General features: G+C 44.1%; 3 protein-coding genes across 9 annotated transcripts in view; 2 read left to right on the forward strand and 1 right to left on the reverse strand.

The window, feature by feature from the left end:
- Positions 1-18,154, reverse strand: part of LOC308465792 (uncharacterized protein) — a 430,090-nt gene that overhangs the window by 171,890 nt on the left and 240,046 nt on the right. The gene's annotated exons all lie outside the window — the stretch shown is intronic.
- The window catches only part of LOC308465694 (uncharacterized protein), a 386,527-nt gene that overhangs the window by 123,827 nt on the left and 244,546 nt on the right, over positions 1-18,154 (forward strand). The gene's annotated exons all lie outside the window — the stretch shown is intronic.
- Positions 8,416-13,760, forward strand: LOC308466208 (uncharacterized protein). 2 transcript variants are annotated; one of them, XR_013980681.1, is made up of 2 exons: positions 8,416-8,927; positions 10,354-10,446. XR_013980681.1 is itself a non-coding variant. In XM_080986908.1 (2 exons), exons 1-2 carry the CDS (start codon positions 9,996-9,998, stop codon positions 11,058-11,060), a joined length of 801 nt encoding a protein of 266 aa, XP_080843034.1. In that variant the 5' UTR covers positions 9,981-9,995; the 3' UTR covers positions 11,061-13,760. The 2 variants fall into 2 exon arrangements, 1 of the variants encoding a protein (XP_080843034.1); XM_080986908.1 differs by lacking the exon at positions 8,416-8,927 and adding an exon at positions 9,981-10,089 and having other exon boundaries at positions 10,354-13,760.

The raw sequence follows: 18,154 nt of genomic DNA on the forward strand, positions 1-18,154 counted from the left end.
GGGAATCATTAAGAAGGCCCAAAAAGCTTTGAAGGATTATTTTGAGATAAATTTGAACACTTCGGTGGAAAAAAGAACTATCTGGGACGCAAGCAAGGCCGTGATGAGGGGGTTCCTGATACAACAGAACGCTGTAAAGAAAAGGACACAAAATGAGAAAAAAGACAAGATCTTGGAGAAAATTAAAGAACTAGAGAAGAAGTTAAGATCTAAACCGAAGTCACAGCCGATTCTGAGAGAAATTAAACTATACCAAGCACAATATTCTAAACTGATAAACCAGGAAATAGAGTGGAAAGTTAAACTAATGAAACAAAAAACATTTGAATCTGCGAATAAATGTGGGAAACTGCTAGCTTGGCAGTTGAAGAAAAGACAAAAACTAAATACAGTTACTAATTTAGAGATTGAAGGAAGAAACATTCAGAACCCCGTGGATATTAGAAAATGCTTCCAGAAATACTTTAAAAAACTATATACACAAGGGCCGCAAGATGAGGCTGAGGTTAAACAATTTTTGGAAAAGAATGGACTACCAAAATTGTCACAAGAAAATAGATCAATCCTGAATTGTAAAATAACACCACAAGAGATTGAACTTGCCATTCAGAACATGAAATTGGGCAAATCTCCAGGGCCAGATGGGCTGACCTCCAAGTACTACAAGATATTGAAGGACTATTTGATACAACCACTGATGGAGGTCAGCAATGAAATTATGGAGGGGAAGAAGGCGCCAGAATCGTGGAAATAAGCCTTTATCACATTGATACCAAAATCGGAAGCTGAAAAGACACAACTCAAGAACTACCGTCCCATCTCCCTCTTAAATGTGGATTACAAAATATTTGCAGACATTTTAGCAAGTAGATTTAAAAAAGTTCTAAATGAAGTAATCCATAAAGACCAGGCAGGCTTTCTCCCAGGTAGACATTTGTTTGCTAACACAAGGAACATTATTGATATTTTGGAACTCTTGCAAACAGATGTCAACATAAAAGCAGTGCTAATTTTTATAGATGCGGAGAAGGCCTTTGACAACATCTCCTGGAAATTTATGAAAGGGAACTTAGAAGGGATGGGAGTGGGACGGGGTTTTGAAAATGGGATTGACGCAATTTATTCAGAACAAAAGGCCAAATTGATAGTTAACAATGTGGTTACAGAAGAGTTTAAAATTGAAAAAGGAACACGACAAGGTTGCCCTATCTCCCCATTGTTATTTATCTCAGTTCTGGAGGTGCTCTTGAATATGATTAGAGGAGACCGGTTGGTGGAAGGAATACAGGTCGGACAGAAACAATATAAACTCAAAGCTTTTGCAGATGACCTAGTTTTGACCCTGCAGGAGCCAGAATCTAGTACGAAAAGAGTATTACAAATAATTCAAGATTTTGGTCGGGTGGCGGGATTTAAATTAAACAAGCAGAAAACTAAGGTAGTGGGAAAAAACCTGACAGATGCAGAGTCAGAACGGTTTCAGAGAGAGACAGAGTTAAATGTGGTTAAGAAAGTTAAATACCTAGGGGTAAACATAACAGCAAAAAATCTGAGTTTATTTAAGGACAACTATGAGAAATGTTGGTCAGAAATTAAGAGAGATTTAGACAGCTGGACAAGACTGAAACTTTCCTTGTTAGGCCGAATTGCTGCTATCAAGATGAATGTATTGCCAAAAATGTTGTTTCTGTTCCAAACATTACAGATTGTGGATAAGACAGAGTGCTTTCGGAAGTGGCAGAGAGATATTTCTAAATTTGTCTGGCAGGGCAAAAAGCCCAGAATTAAGTTTAAGATACTAACAGATGCGAAAGAAAGAGGGGGCTTTGCCCTGCCAGACTTAAGGCTCTACTATGAATCAGCAGCCTTCTGCTGGTTAAAAGACTGGCTACTTCTCGAGGACACTGATGTGCTGGATTTGGAAGGTTTTAACAATGCTTTTGGTTGGCATGCATATTTATGGTATGACAAGGTTAAGATTAACAAGGTTTTCAAGAATCATATTGTCAGAAAAGCAGTGTTTAATGTCTGGACAAAATATAAAGACTTATTGGAAAATAAAACACCAAGGTGGCTTTCACCATTGGAAGCTAAGGCCCGAAAAAGACCCAATATGGAGGCCAATTGGCCAAAGTATTGGGAAATACTAGAAAAAGATGGAGATAATTGGAAATTGCAGAGTATGGAGAAAATGAGAGATAAAGTGCGAGATTGGTTACATTACGCTCAGATTAAGGAAGTTTTTAAACTTGACAAAAAGTTAGGGTTCCAGGTGCAGAAATCGAAGTTGGAAACGGAATTGTTAGAGCCTAAGACTAAGGTACTTTCAAGAATGTATAACTTGCTGTTAAAATGGAACACACAAGATGAAACGGTAAAATCAGCCATGATAAAGTGGGCACAGGACATTGGGTACAATATCATGTTTGAGGACTGGGAAAGGCTGTGGACTACTGGGTTGAATTTCACTGCTTGCAACGCTTTGAAAGAAAATGTAATGAAAATGATATACAGATGGTACATGACCCCAGTCAAACTTGCAAAAATATACCACTTGTCTGATAATAAGTGTTGGAAATGTAAGGAAAATGAAGGAACATTCTTTCACCTCTGGTGGACCTGCCCTAAAGTGAAGGCTTTCTGGGAAAAGATATATAATGAACTGAAAAAGGTATTTAAGTATACCTTCTCTAAGAAACCAGAGGCCTTTCTTCTGGGTATGGTGGGCCAAGGGGTGGTAAAGAAGGACCGAACATTCTTTATGTATGCAACAACAGCAGCAAGGATACTTCTCGCGAAGCACTGGAAAACTCAAGATCTACCCACACTGGAAGAATGGCAGATGCAACTGATGGACTATATGCAACTGGCTGAGATGACCGGCAGAATCCGAGATCTGGGAGAGGAGACGGTAGAAGAAGATTGGAAAAAATTTAAGATTTACTTGCAAAAACATTGTAAACTGTATGAATGCTAAGCAGGATGCTTGATTATAAACAATTTGGCACCATCAAAATAGATGAAGCGAAGTAGGAAGATAAGTGAAAATGTAAGAAAAAACAATTTTTATTTTGGATAAACAGTTGGTTAAATTTAATTGATAATTAGACAGTAAGGATGGAAGTAAGGTGATAATTTGCTGGATTAATTTTTTTTTAACGTGGAAGGTAGGGGCGGGAGATGTGAGGAGGTCACAAGAAGATAAGAAAGTATGTTAGGTTTTGTTATAACTTTGTTTGATTATTATATTGTAACTTAAAAATTTTAATAAAATATTTATATGAAAAAAAAATATTTTGAGGGAGCCCCATAGCGCCGCCTACAGCATCTGAGATGTTAACACACCCACAACTCTCCATAGGAGATGTATCTCCTGTTCTGTCTGGGAATATTCTTCCACCAGTCCTGCCTTTTCCAACCGTGAGGAGGCTGGTCTGAGCTGCCCAGGCCTTCTTCAGTGTAGGCTTCAGAGATATTAAGGACATGGAGGTACATCCTGTCTAATTTTCTGTTTCCCTTTCTGCTTCTGTTTTTGGTTGAGCAAAGAAAGAGCCAGGCTTTTCGAATCTCCGGGTCCCATAAATACGTTAGCTAATACCAGCCGAAAAAGGCAGTAACTCCCTTCCCTTCTTCCTCTTTCACAAGCAGTCATTTGCATTTTTCAGTCATTTCAGGCTCAGTTTCTTTCTCAGGCTAGGATTATTATTATTATTATTATTATTAAAGATATCAGGAAACTTGATGAGGAATTAAGGGGAAAGACAGTGTTGACCCAGAGTAGTTACAAAATGTATGTTCTCTCCCCAAGTGCCACAGACCCTCCTCCAAAGAGAGCTTCTCTGAAGAAAGCACAAGCAAAAATTACTCCATTTTACGTGAATAAGGAAATGAGGACGTGGCTAAGAAACAGCAGGAGCCAGATCCTATTACTGACCTTATAGGATCTCTCAGCAGCTCTAAGGATGAGCAGAAAGAGGTTTGGAGCCCAGGCAGCTCAACTGCTAAGTCATCTCCGGCACTGAGACCAGGAGCTCAAGCGACTCAAGCCCAAATCCAGGCTAAACAAGTAGAGGAACTAATCTGAAAGCAAAATTCAAAATTAAAGCAAGTAGAAAAGACTGCTACTCCCAAACTTCTGGGACCAAAGAGGGATTATCAGTCATTGGGTGGCTTGTAGTACTAACAGAGGACATGGAACACTTAAAATCCTTTTTGGCTGACTGTAATAAAATTCTTACCATCCTGATAGGTATTTGTAAAACCTTCTGAATAAAATCTAGCAGAGTCTGTGGCACCAGATAATACAACAATATCTCTTTCCCTACCATTAAAAATAGATCAATAAGGGAGGTTTGATTCATCCACATGGCAAAAGGAGGTGTAAAAGTACAAAGAAGAACAAAAATGTTAAAAATTTAAAAAATAGTGCAATATTAAAAAGTTGACTTGAAAATACTTTTTAACTTACTTAAGAGCAGCTCATGCTCTGGGTCCAGACAGAACACTAAGAAGCTTGTACTATGCTAGAATCTGCACACCAGATCCCTATATCAATATGAAACGATATGCAAGGTTATCAAATGCTCTGATGTCCTGTCAAAAGCCAAAACCAAACCAACTAGGGACAGGGTTTTCATAAAAAGGAATTGGAAATGGGTGCTGTCTCAAAATAAGCTACTTCTCTCAAGCTACCCTAAGCCTTTGGGAATCTTGTCACAAGAGGAGCGTAAAGTTTGTGAAGATGGTGTCTAAGCACAGAGAATATCTATGGAGGAGTGGTGTATCAGTCTCAAGATTATTCAGAAATGTGGCATCACCAGCTCCTCTGCTTCCACATTCAGCAACACCTCCAAAAAGTCCTCAATTCAAGGCAGACTATTATCCTTTAGTTGACATATACTCTGCAGGTGACAATCCTGACTAGTCAGCTGACCTGGACCCCAAGGAACCCCCTAACTGAAAGACCCTGGGTTCCTTGCACTTGACCTTACTGACAGAACTGAAAAGAATTGATTACATGCCTTCTGTGCTCTGCCACAAGACGCCCAGAATGAAATATTCTCCAGATTTGACCTCTGACGTTCCTGCCTAATATGTTTGAAGAAGGAACACAAGGGCTCATGCAAGTAGAACTTGACCCTTTGTGCTCCAGATCCAGCCCACCAGATATTCCACCGTGAGTTGAATTTATGGGCTGAAAAGCCACCTCCCCCCACCAGCAGGTTAATGAACCCTCTTTCCTACCAATTGGAGATGAAAAGCTTCCCCGAAGATTTGGTCCCCATGCAAGAGGCAAATATGGCCACAACACCTGCCTGGCTTGCAATGAGAGAGCTCAAAGATTGTGAACTGGGCTCTGCATACAAAGAACCCAGCATGCAGGCACCTACAGCACATGTACAGTGGTACCTCGGGTTCCATATGCTTCAGGTTACAGACTTCGTGAACCCAGAAATAGTGCTTCAGGTTAAGAACTTTGCTTCAGGGTGAGAACAGAAATTGTGCTCCAGCGGCACAGTGGCAGCAGGAGGCCCCATTAGCTAAAGTGGTGCTTCAGGTTAAGAACAGTTTCAGGTTAAGTACGGACCTCTGGAACGAATTAAGTACTTAACCTGAGGTACCACTGTAATAGCTACTCTGCTATTTTCTGCCCATGCTCTGGGGTTGCAGTTTTCAGGCTTAGGGACAGGGTTGCTCAGCTTGGGGGTGGGGGGAGGTAGGCAGGCGGATGGAGATGGAGAAGGGGGGCACCTTTTCGGGCTCCCCCACCTGCCTGCCTGCGCCTTTGTCATCTGCGGGCAATTTGAGCTAGGAATAGATCACAGCTCCCCGGCCACTGCAATGTATTGGCAGATCAAAAGGTCTAAAACCAGTTCTGTGATCTGAATGCCCTACCAATCTCTGACAACTCACTGATCCATCGCGCAGCACTGGACTCCTTAAGGGAACCTGATCCTGCTGTGCAGTGTGAACTCAGATGGGGCCTCCGTGTGTTGCCTTTTTCTCTTCTTTTTGTATAACTTTTATTAACTTTATAAAACAAGGAAGATAGGAATAATAAATGATACAAATATGTAGGCTGAGCCTGTATATCTCAAACATAGCAGAATAAATTTGCAGGAGTATCTATAACATATAGTTCATCATTAGTGGTCAGTGTATGAGTTCTGGGTCCATGAATTGCTTTCAACTGAAACAAAAAAGGGGAAACAGGAGAGCACAGAGAACATGCAACATCGCAGAGCCAAATGCCTAGACTGAAGCTCTTGTGGCCGTTGTGCTTAGATTAAGTGAGTAATAGTCATTATTCCTCTTCTGTCACCAATGAAACAATACAGAGTTGGTCTTATCATGAAAATGGGAGGGGGGTTCAAAGGGAAGAAAGAGATTTACGTATAAATTTAAATTTAGACCAACCAGATTGAGATAACTTCTGATGGGGAGTGTTCAGGTGAAGATGTTGCTGTTTGTTTACAGACGAGGCGTGGACGTTGCTGGATCCTGACCAGAGAGCTCAGCATAAAGAATAATAATAATAATAATAATAATAATAATAATAATAATAATAATTTATTATTTATACCCCACCCATCTGGCTGGGCTTCCCCAGCCACTCTGGGCGGCTTTCAAAAAAATATATAAAAGAAAAAATACTGTACTACATCAAACATTAAAAGCCTCCCTAAACTGGGCTGCTTTCCGATGTATTCTAAAAGTCTGGTAGTTGTTCTCTTTGACATCTGGTGGGAGGGTGTTCCACAGGGAAGGCGCCACTACCGAGAAGGCCCTCTGCCTGGTTCCCTGTAACTTGGCTTCTCGCTGTGAGGGAACCACCAGAAGGCCCTCGGTGCTGGACCTCAGTGTCCGGGTAGAACGATGGGGGTGGAGACACTCCTTCAGGTATACTGGACCAAGGCCGTTTAGGGATTTAAAGGTCAGCACCAACACTTTGAATTGTGCTCAGAAACGTATTGGGAGCCAATGTAGGTCTTTCAAGACCGGTGTTATGTGGTCTCGGTGGCTGCCCCCAGTCACCAGTCTAGCTGCTGCGTTCTGGATTAGTTGTAGTTTCCACGTCACCTTCAGAGGTAGCCCCACGTAGAGCGAATTGCAGTAGTCCAAGCGGGAGATAACCAGAGCATGCACCACTCTGGCGAGGCAGTCCGCAGGCAGATAGGGTCTCAGCCTACGTACCAGATGGAGCTGGTACACAGCTGCCCTGGACACAGATTTGACCTGTGCCTCCATGGGCAGCTGTGAGTCCAAAATGACTCCCAGGCTACGCACCTGGTCCTTCAGGGGCAAAGTTACCCCATTCAAGACCAGGGAATCCTCCACACCTGCCCGCCTCCTGTCCCCCCAAAACAGTACTTCTGTCTTGTCAGGGTTCAACCTCAATCTGTTAGCTGTCATCCATCCTGCAACCGCCTCCAGACACTCACACAGGACCTTCACCGCCTTCACTGGTTCTGATTTGAAAGAGAGGTAGAGCTGGGTATCATCCGCATACTGATGAACACCCAGCCCAAATCCCCTGATGATCTCTCCCAGCGGCTTCATGTAGATGTTGAAAAGCATGGGGGAGAGGACAGAACCCTGAGGCACCCCACAAGTGAGAGCCCAGGAGTCTGAACACTCATCCCCCACCACCATTTTCTGAACACGGCCCAGGAGGAAGGAGCGGAACCACTGTATGACAGTGCCCCCAGCTCCCAGCCCCTCAAGACGGTGCAGAAGGATGTTATGGTCGATGGTATCAAACGCCGCTGAGAGATCCAGCAGAACTAGGAAACAGCTCTCACCTTTGTCCCTAGCCCACCGGAGATCATCAACCAATGCGACCAAGGCAGTTTCAGTCCCATGGTGAGGCCTGAATCCCGACTGGAAGGGATCCAAATGGTCCGCTTCTTCCAGGTGTGCCTGGAGTTGTTCAGCAACCACTCGCTCAATCACCTTGCCCAAGAATGGAAGATTTGAGACTGGGTGATAGTTGGCCATCGTGGCCGCATCTAAAGATGGTTTTTTAAGAAGCGGTTTAATGATTGCCTCTTTCAGCGGGTCTGGGAAGGCTCCCTCACGAAGGGAAGCCTTCACCACCCCACAAAGCCCATCGCCCAGCCCTTCCTGGCTAGCTTTTATAAGCCAGGATGGGCAAGGATCAAGGAGACAGGTGGTTGGTTTCACTCGTCCAAGCAGCCTGTCCACATCCTCGGAGGTAACAGATTGGAATTGATCCCACGCAATTTGACTAGACAGGACTCTAGCACTCTCCCGCTCCAGCCCTGCTCCCATGGTGGCGTCTACCTCTTCCCGAATCTGAGCGACTTTATCTGCAAAAAACTTTGCAAAAGATCATGTGGCCCGTACTGGTCCCCGATGTAACTGGTGGTTCCGCTAAATTGCGAACCACCTGAAAGAGTCTCCTGCTGCCGTTTTCCGCAGATGCAATAGAGGCGGTGAAGAAAGTCTTCTTCGCCGTCGCTATCGCCACTTGGTAGGCTCGACATTGAGCTCTAACCCATGTCCGGTCAGCTTCAGAGTGAGTTATCCGCCACCGGCGCTCTAGCCGTCTCAGCGATTGTTTCATCGCCCTCAGCTCCAAAGAAAACCACGGGGCTCTCCGGGCTCCATGCAATCAGAGAGGGCGCTTCGGAGCCAGACAGTCGATAGCCCTGGTTAACTCCACATTCCAGCGGGCCACCAGGGAATCAGCTGAAAGGCCATCAACATGGGATAAAACATCCCCTACCATTCTCTGGAAACCATTTGGATCCATTAAGTGGTGGGGGCGGACCATCCGAATTCGTCCCACCTCCCTGCAGAGGGGATGGGTCGCAGAGAAGTCCAGTTGCACCAGGAAGTGATCTGACCATGGCACTTCTTTCGTTTCGCTTTTACTTAGTGTCAGATCACCAACATCCATAGAGGTAAACACCAGGTCCAAGGCATGTCCGTGGCTATGACTTGGGCCAGACTTATTCAGGGACAGCCCCATGGAGGCCATGCTTTCCACGAAGTCCCGAGCGGCCCCTTGTAAGGTCGTGTCGGTATGGATATTAAAATCCCCTAGGACAACCAAGCTAGGTGTCTCCAGGAGAACATCCGCCACGACCTGAAGCAGCTCGGGCAGGGAATCCTTGGTGCAGCGGGGAGGTCGGTACACCAAAAGGAATCCTGTACTGCCCCTATTGCCCAACTTCCAGAACATGCACTCAGAGAACTGGGTCTTCCCAATAGGACGCCTGGTGCAGACTAATGACTTCCTAAAAATCACTGCAACCCCCCCTCCCCACCCACAAGGCCTGGGTTGCTGTGCGTAAGAGAAACCTGGTGGACAAACAGCGGCAAGGACAGGCCCATCTGCTTCATCCAACCAAGTCTCTGTTACACATGCCAGGTCAAGTCCTCCATCCACGATCACGTCATGGATGGCAGTGGTTTTATTCATTATTGACCTGGCATTGCACAGCAGCACCTTCACGTCATGTGGGTATCCCTTGCTGATTCTAGTATCCATCCAGTCAGGACCAGACCCGGAGGCAGGGATAGTCGTTAAGCAACGACTAAACCTGCCTCCTCTGTAACGACATGGTCTGGTCTTAGCGTAACTCCTCCTCCTATCCGTGATCACTGATATCAGTTGTCCCAGTGCATCCCCCCTGTGGAACATGCCCCAGCCATTTTGTTGGCTGGGACCCACTCCCCGGCAGCCCTGACCCCTCCCCTTAAGAACAAAATAAAACCTTTAAAAAATAAAATAAAATAAAACAATACAAACAAAAAACTGTAAAAATTACAAAAACACCAGAATCAAACAAATTCCCAGGCCCAACCAAACATCCACCCCACCACCACCCCACCACATACAAAAAATTCAAAAGAATTTTTTTAAAACATGTTTAAAAGAACTCTGCGCCCCCCTGAGTCCTCCTGGACAGCAGCAGCAGTAACAGCAACCGTCCTTGTGAGGCCTGTCAGGCCCCGCCTTAGGCCAGATGGTGAGTGGCAAGAGCAGGGCCCTCAGGCACTCACACAGGGGAGGTCAAGGAGAAGTCAAGGAGGAGAATCGTGGGATCATGGACTCTCTCAGTAAGGATCCCTGTTGGATCATAACATGTTGTGATTGCAGATGGAGTGGATTCCATGATTGAGCCACAAAAATATCCATCCCAGATAAAAGCCAAGCAATATCTCAGTTAATACCAGGAAACAAAAACAGTGAAAACTATTGGACGGCCACACATCTCATTCTCTTCAGTTCTTCTTCTGTCACAAGCATTCGTTAACATTGTTCAATAATCTGGAGCTCCCATTTCCTCCTGAGACTCTAATTAGCTTCTCTCTTCATTGCAGATGGTGATGAATCAGAAGGGAAGAACAAGGGGAACCACAACAGAATCCACATAGCGGAGAAGTCATATAAATATTCAGAGTGTGGAGAGAACATCCGTCAGAGCTCCCAGTCCACCTCCCGTCAAAGAAAGAGCTTCATTCGAAGGAATAGCCTCACTTCACACGAAAGAACACAGAGTAGGGAGAAATTGTATCAGTGCAGAGAATGTGGAAAGAGCTTCAATCGGAAGGATCACCTCACTTCCCATCACAGAATTCATACAGGGGAGAAACCATATAATTGCTTGGAATGTGGAAAGAGCTTCAGTCACTGGGGGAATCTCACTTCCCATCAAAGAGTTCATACAGGGGAGAAACCGTATCAGTGCTTGGAATGCGGAAAGAGCTTCAGTCACCGCCACAATCTCGCTTCTCATCAAAGAATTCATACGGGGAGAAACCCTATCAGTGCTTGGAATGCGGAAAGAGCTTCAGTCAAAGTGCCGCACTCTCTTCCCATCACAGAATTCATACAGGGGAGAAACCCTATCAGTGCTTCGAATGTGGAAAGGGCTTCAGTCGGAAGGATAGTCTCACTTCCCATCAAAGAATTCATACAGGGGAGAAACCCTATCAGTGCTTTGAATGTGGAAAGAGCTTCAGTCATAGGACCAATCTCACTTCCCATCAAAGAATCCATACAAGAGAGAAAACGGTTTAGTGTTTGAAATGTGGGAAAAGATTCATTCATGGCCCACCAAATAATTCATACGGGGTTGAAAGCATATCAGCACACGGAATGTGTATAAAATTTCACTTGTTCAAAAGTCAATTTAAGATCTCACACTAGGGTGAAGTATAGAATCATAGATTCAGAATCTAGTCCAACCCCTTCCCCTTCTCATTTCAAGCACCCATGACAGGTGGCCATCCAACTTCTTCTTAAAACCCCCCAATGAAGGTCCACCCCCTTCTGAGAGAGTTCCTTTTCACTGTCAGCTCTTACTATCAGAGAGAAAATATAAAAAAGACTTTGGAGAAGACTTCCGGTGTGATGGCCTAAGGCGTTTGGCTGCTTTCCCAGGACACTGGACCCCAGTCATGCAATTAAACAAGGTGAATCTGGAGGTAATTATCTCTGTTGAACCCCGCAGGGATGGGGCGGATGTGCCTTCACCCGCACACCGTCCGATATCTGCCGCTCGCTACAGTGGAGGCAGGGGCGCTGAGTGTTTAGCATTGCACGAATTGGACAATCTCCAATGCCAACGCCATGAGCGGGAGCATTCCTGTTTTTCCACAAAGATTTGAATTTGGACTTTGAAAGGACTTTTGTCGCTCTGCTACAGATGTGAGGTGAGCGTCTCATCTTTTTTCATCCTTGCTACTGTTGGGCCAACACCCTTTGAATGTGGAAAGAGCTTTCTTCTGAGTGGTGATCTGACTTCCCATCAAAGAGTTCACACAGGGGAAAAACCCTATCAGTGCTTGGAATGTGGAAAGAGCTTTCGTCAGAGTGGTGATCTGACTTCCCATCAAAGAGTTCACACAGGGGAGAAACCCTATCAGTGCTTGGAATGCGGAAAGAGCTTCAGTCCAAGTGCCACACTCTTTTCCCATCACAGAATTCATACAGGGGAGAAACCCTATCAGTGCTCAGAATGTGGGAAGCACTTCAGTCAGGAGGGGAATCTCACTTCTCATCAAAGAATTCATACAGGGGAGAAATGTCAGATATCAAGCTTTATCAGAGGAACTGGCCACTTTCCTTTTTTAAAAAAATAATATTTATTAAAGTTTCAAAAGGTACAAAGAACAAAACAGAAAACAAAGAAAAACACACAAAACAAAAAAAAAGATTCCACCTTTTAAGTCTCATTTTCAGTAACTTCCTTTCATGACTTCCCCACACCTCCCCTTCTTGTATTCCAGCTCCAATTATTTGTTCAGCAAGTTTTTATCCTTAGTATCTTAACCATAATTTGTTAATATACTTCTTTATAATCGGTTTAACCCTTAGTTCATTATTGTATTTAGTTCAGTTTATTCAGTAACTTTTAAATTATATACCTTAGTCATATGTAGAGAAAAAAAGAAAAAACGAAAAAGAAAATACTTTTCCTAAGGTTGACCCTAGTTCCCATCCACGAATTCCCCATGCTTATAATAATAAACAACATAAAATTTTTACACTGCAAAATAAAGATCAGGCCCCCTTTGGACTTCCAAACCCTACCCTTCTCTCCCCGGTTTCAATCCCAGACCAAAAGCCATTAGTCCATCTTTTTAGCCTGGTGGTCCGAGGCTCTCAAATCCCTCTCAGTCCCTTTCAGCCAGCTTCTTTGGAGGTCTCTTATGTTTAACACCCAAACTCGAAAAGGTACTTTCTCAATACTGGTGATGATTCTTCCAGCCAGGCCTACTTGTTTAAAGGTGGAGCTCCAGCTCTGTTTCTTAAATCCGTATGTCCCAAATAGTCCAGCTTTCACCTTGGTCAAGCTTGGAGTCGTCTTGACAGGTCCCCGGCTCTCATTTGTCTTCTGTAGCATTTCAGCCAGCCCTCCTTTCTGCTCCTCCTGTTCAGCAAGTATCTTTTCCTCCTCTTCAATCTTTGATTTCTTTTCTTGTCCAGCTGCCTGAACTGGCCACTTTCCAGGCACCCGGCTTGATCTCCTTGTTGACCTCCCTGTCTGCGATTCCCGGCAGGATACAGGCTAGGTCACTATCGGCGATCCTCCTCAAGCGTGAGAAGAACACACCACTCTTCCCTGCTCCCTGCCTCCCCCAGGGAGGGGAAAGAGATAGACAGAAATGTATTTACATGTCTTTATTTCTGTCTTTGCAGCAGTACAGAGAAACGTGTCTGCACTCTCCAAACACCAACAGCAGAGAGATAAACTCCACCCCTGTACTTCCAGTACAGGTCAAATGACACTCTGAGCTAACATCCGGTGCTCAGCACAGTGAATAGACTGCCCCTTTGTTCCCATGGTACAGTCCCAAACATCAACATCTTGTTTTGCTTTCCAGCCAGCTGCAGCTCGCTGCTGCATTGCTCCTTTTCCGTAACAAGAAACCCTATCAGTGCTCAGAATGTGGAAAGAGCTTCAGTCGGAAGGATAGTCTCACTTCCCATCAAAGAATCCATACAAGAGAGAAAACGGTTTAGTGTTTGGAATGTGGGAAAAGATTCATTCATGGCCCACCAAATAATTCATACGGGGTTGATAGCATATCAGCACATGGAATGTGTATAAAATTTCACTTGTTAAAAAGTCAATTTAAGATCTCACACCAGGGTGAAGTATAGAATCATAGATTCAGAATCTAGTCCAACCCCCTCCAGAAATCTCATTTCAAGCACCCATGACCATCCAACTTCTTCTTAAAACCCCCCAATGAAGATCCACCCCCTTCTGAGATAGTTCCTTTTCGGGGGAGTTGACCAAGATGGCGCCGAGGCAAGTCACGCTCTCCGGCGCTCACTTTTATTTTTAAAAACCTTATCTTAATTGCCCTCCGGATGCCAATTTTTAACAAACGGAAAACATTTTAAAGACTCTGAACATTTTTATAACTCCTGTCGGCTCTGCGAGCTTCAGCTTGTCCCAGCCTGCTCCCTCCCTCCTTATCAGCTGCCCGGTCAAGGTTGCCAGAGAGGAGAGAACGCTGCTGCCTGAACTGAGAGCAGAGAGACAGAAGAGGTCTAAAGACAGAACTGTGAACTGCTTACCCGACCAACGGTGCCTGGAGAAGGAGGGTAAGGAGAGATACGACTGTGAGCTTTGCTTTGAGATTGGCCCATAGACACCCAGCTCTGCTGAACACAGAGAAAGATAAAGCTTGGAGATTCGGGGGTTAACTGAACTGACTGACCCCCGCCCAGCTGGGGGGCTGTGTGAACTAGCTGGGGACAACATTCCTGCTTAGTTGAAGAGGAAGTGCTGTAGCTGGAAAGACTCTTCATTTTAATAAACTCTTTCGAGGAGACCAGCTTTTATATTCTCAGAGACTCCTGGTGAAGGCACCCTGAGTTTTTTACAGGAAGTTTTTAATCTACACAATAACTCCACAACAGTGTATCGGATAGGACCCTCTGGAGGTTTGGAAAACCGGCTTCAGCAAGATATCGTTCTGTGCCCTGCCTTATGTGGTAGGCCTTTGAAAGACTACCTAGAAGGAATCAGCGAACCAGCCCACAGAAAGTTTCCCTTCTGGGGCTCTTGGATATCCTTCGTTCAGTATAGGGCGGTGGAAGATGGCCTCTAAAGACTAAGCTAAGACCCGAAATACAAGGTTATCATAGCTGTACATGCGCTATAGCCAAACTCCACTATTATCCTTTTCCAGCTGCACATAAATTGCCTAAATAAGGCAATTTTAATTTTAATGTAGTTTTTAGCCGTTTTATTACTGCTGTCTCTTTGGCAGCATTGTTTTATTATTATATTCTGACTAGGTTGCAGCATTTGTGAAACAGCGCTGGTCGCATGATTGAGGTGAAAACTACAGGCTTAGGACAATTGCCAAGATCTAAAAGCAGAGAACTCAAAATAGAGAAATATATTGAGGCTGTTGATGAGCACATCAGGAAGCTGTTGCAGAGAGCAGGTGGGAATATAGATTGATACCCCCACTTGCCCCCCAATCTAAGGCAGTCGCACCTGGGGTAAACTGCCCTCTCTCTATATCAAGACCACTTTTACCATGGTTTTTACTAGAAGAAAATACAAGGAGTTGGGTATACTGCCTGACTCGGCAATCAGCCCCTCGGGCCCTGGTAAAAGACAAAGCAAAATCACAAATTACTTTCCTAAGATGGAGGAGGGTAAGAGTCCACAAAAAGAGTTAATTCTTGATGAAGTAATACCCCCCTCTCTTACTGTTCTTGATTGGACGTCTAATTTTAAAAAGATATACCAAGATACTGGAAATATTAACTCCCCATGCAGCCTAGCGCAAGAACTAGCTTTAGCCGAGGAACTTCAGGAGGGAAATACCTCTATTACTAAGGAACAGCTGCCCACGGAAGAAATTACATCAACCCATCAAAACCAGATACCTACTCCAAAATACTCTCAAACAGAATTGAGTGACGGTCGCCCTTTGGATTATTCCCTAGCAATAAGTTCTGATTTAGCCAACATAAAAAATTATCTAACAATAACAAACGGGCTACTGCTGACGTTAGTAGAAAATTTCACATCTCAATTAAAAGAGTTAAAATTAAATGATATGCCACAAGAACATAAAACAGTTGAGCTAGCGTCGATGAACAAACCAGTAATAAATAAGAATCTGCAAAGACATAACTCAAGGGTAAAAGTGAAGAAAAGTAAAAATATTAAAACAACAAGGATAGCCAAGTATACCCGCAGTAATCGAAACATACATTGGCAGATATTGTTTAAACTTCTTCCCCCAGCCCCAAATAAATCGACCACACGGGGCAGCAAAAAGAAGGGTAAAAAGAGAGAAACAAAGGTAGTTACACAGCAACCGGCTAAGGAGGACTCGCCAAGGCTGACTCCAGTAGCAAGTGAGAAGGCAGAAGTAACAACTCAGTCCTTGGATAACCAACTTTTTAATAAACCTGATGCTGCGGAAGTAGAGGCCTCTTCCTATGAAGGCAATAAAACACTTAGCAAATCAAACAGCGGGGAAGAGGAAGCGTTTAGTAGAGATGATACCCCCCTTCAGACCTGGCAAGCCTCCAGTCAGGAAAGAGATTGGAATTTGATCCTAAATCCCCAAAAACTGGTATTCACGAACTTCCCGAAGCCTAAGGGCTTCCTTACAGGGAAACAGCGAATAATGAACTTTGTATCTAGTCTAAATGACATACTGCCAGGAATGGTTAATGCTAATGATATCACCTCGGTGGAATATTTACATTATGATGGTCACTCAGTGAGAGCACTGACCACTTTTAGGGATCAGAACCTGGCCAAGTATATTTTTAGGTCAAGACCTGCCTTTTTAAAAGCACGGACAACAATACTTAGGCTCTTTGAAAATAAGGCTCCTTTGAGCCCCCTTTTGAAAACTAAGCAGGCAAATCTTAGAAAGGGGAAACAACTCTCAAAATTCTGGCCTGACAAACAGAACCCGCAATGCCTTGCAAGCAAAGGTGAGGATTTCTTTACTATGGAAGAAAATATCCTAATTGACCAATTCTGGATGTTCCCACCATTAATACAAACTGACATCTTGGGAAGACTAGATAAGCTAAGAGATAAGCTGGCCGAGAGAGCTTCAGGCAACGAGGTTATCAAGGGGGACCAAAAAAAGACCACAACACGTAACCTTCAGATCAAAGCGGAGATTAACTTTCCACCAAGAGAGAATGTGCCACCCTTCAAGGAGAGTACTCCATCACCCCCCCGAAAGAGAAATATCCCCAAGGTGACCCCACAAGACGTATGGGACAAAATGAGATACCTAGATGAAACAGAATTGGGCCAAAATCAGGCCAAAACAGACTATCCACAGAAGGAATTTATGCATAATAAAGATCTGGTGTTCACAAACGTGAGCACTTTGCATCCACCTATTGAAATCATAGAGCGGCTGGATAGCCCGCCATTCAAAGACGATAGGCGTCCGATACATAAAGCGACAAACCCTAAAAGTACGTTAGCTAATAATTGACAAAGATTCGATTGTGATAAAGCCAATCTTAAATTTTTATCATGGAACATTGCTGGTTGGCTCAACAAGGCGACTGACCAATCATTTGTCAATTTTATTCAAGATCATGATATAGTCTTCTTGCAAGAGACATGGCTAACAGGGGATCTAGATGTAAATGGTTTTGCCTCATTTTCGCTCGCAGGTTCACCAAGCAACAAAGGGGGACGAGTTAAGGGTGGGCTAGGCATTCTAATATCCACAAGGCTGAGAGCATCTTTCGTCAAGCTGGAGCCTCTGAGCAGTGTGGCCATGGCATTATTGATGAAATGCAGATATTGCACACTTCTATTGATTAATATATATGCCCCTCCCCAAAGAGGCAAGCAGCTTATCAAAAATCTCTGGCATAGGATAGAATCTTATGTCGATGAGCTAATGAATCAAACTCCTGCTGCGGCAGTGCTGCTGGCTGGGGATTTAAATGCCAGAATTGGCCAATCAGACGAAGCGTTATATGCTCATTTTCACGACGTACCTCCCATTTCTGAAGAAGCCCATTCTATTCCCCCAAGGCTCTCAAAAGACAAGGGCTGCAATTACGCAGGCCTATGCCTTCTACGTTTTTCCAACAATCTGGATTTGACTGTATTAAATGGTCGTGTCGACAGAGAACCCAGTGGGGAATTTACATTTATATCCAACATGGGAGCCTCCACTATCGATTACGTCCTGGTGTCATCTAACCTTTTGAGCAGAGCACGGGAATGTAAAGTGGTGGAGAGGGTTGACAGCGACCATCTACCGTTCTGTTTAATACTGGATGTAAGAAAAGATTTATTTTGCTCTGATAAACTTGTAGCCCCATGCTTCGAAAACATGGAGCTAAGATACTCACATATTAAATGGTCCAGCAAATTGAGTGATGAAATATCGGAAAGACTTCACTCAGATATTTTTCTTGCTAGAAAGGAGAACCTCGTTAATTCCCCAACTCCTGAGGCCAGATTAGACATGTTCCGGGAACTGATTTCGTCGCTACAACCTTATCTGACCAACAAAAAAACGCCACGGCAATCTCTACACTTTAATAAATCCAAACCTTGGTTTGACCAAGAATGCATGGCTATGAAACGCCTCCTGCTGGATAAGTACAGGAACTATAGAACAGCGAACTTACCTTCGCTTCCAT

The sequence above is a fragment of the Podarcis pityusensis genome (assembly GCF_964106645.2).
Source record: "Podarcis pityusensis genome assembly, chromosome: 2".
NCBI lineage: Eukaryota > Metazoa > Chordata > Lepidosauria > Squamata > Lacertidae > Podarcis > Podarcis pityusensis.

Excerpts from the sequence above, each read along its gene's own strand:
- LOC308466208 (XM_080986908.1), top strand. The coding sequence starts at position 9,996 with ATGGTGAGTGGCAAGAGCAGGGCCCTCAGGCACTCACACAGGGGAGGT. Across the intron at positions 10,090-10,353 it reads TGGGATCATGGACTCTCTCA|ATGGTGATGAATCAGAAGGG; the intron begins GTAAGGATCCCT and ends TCTTCATTGCAG.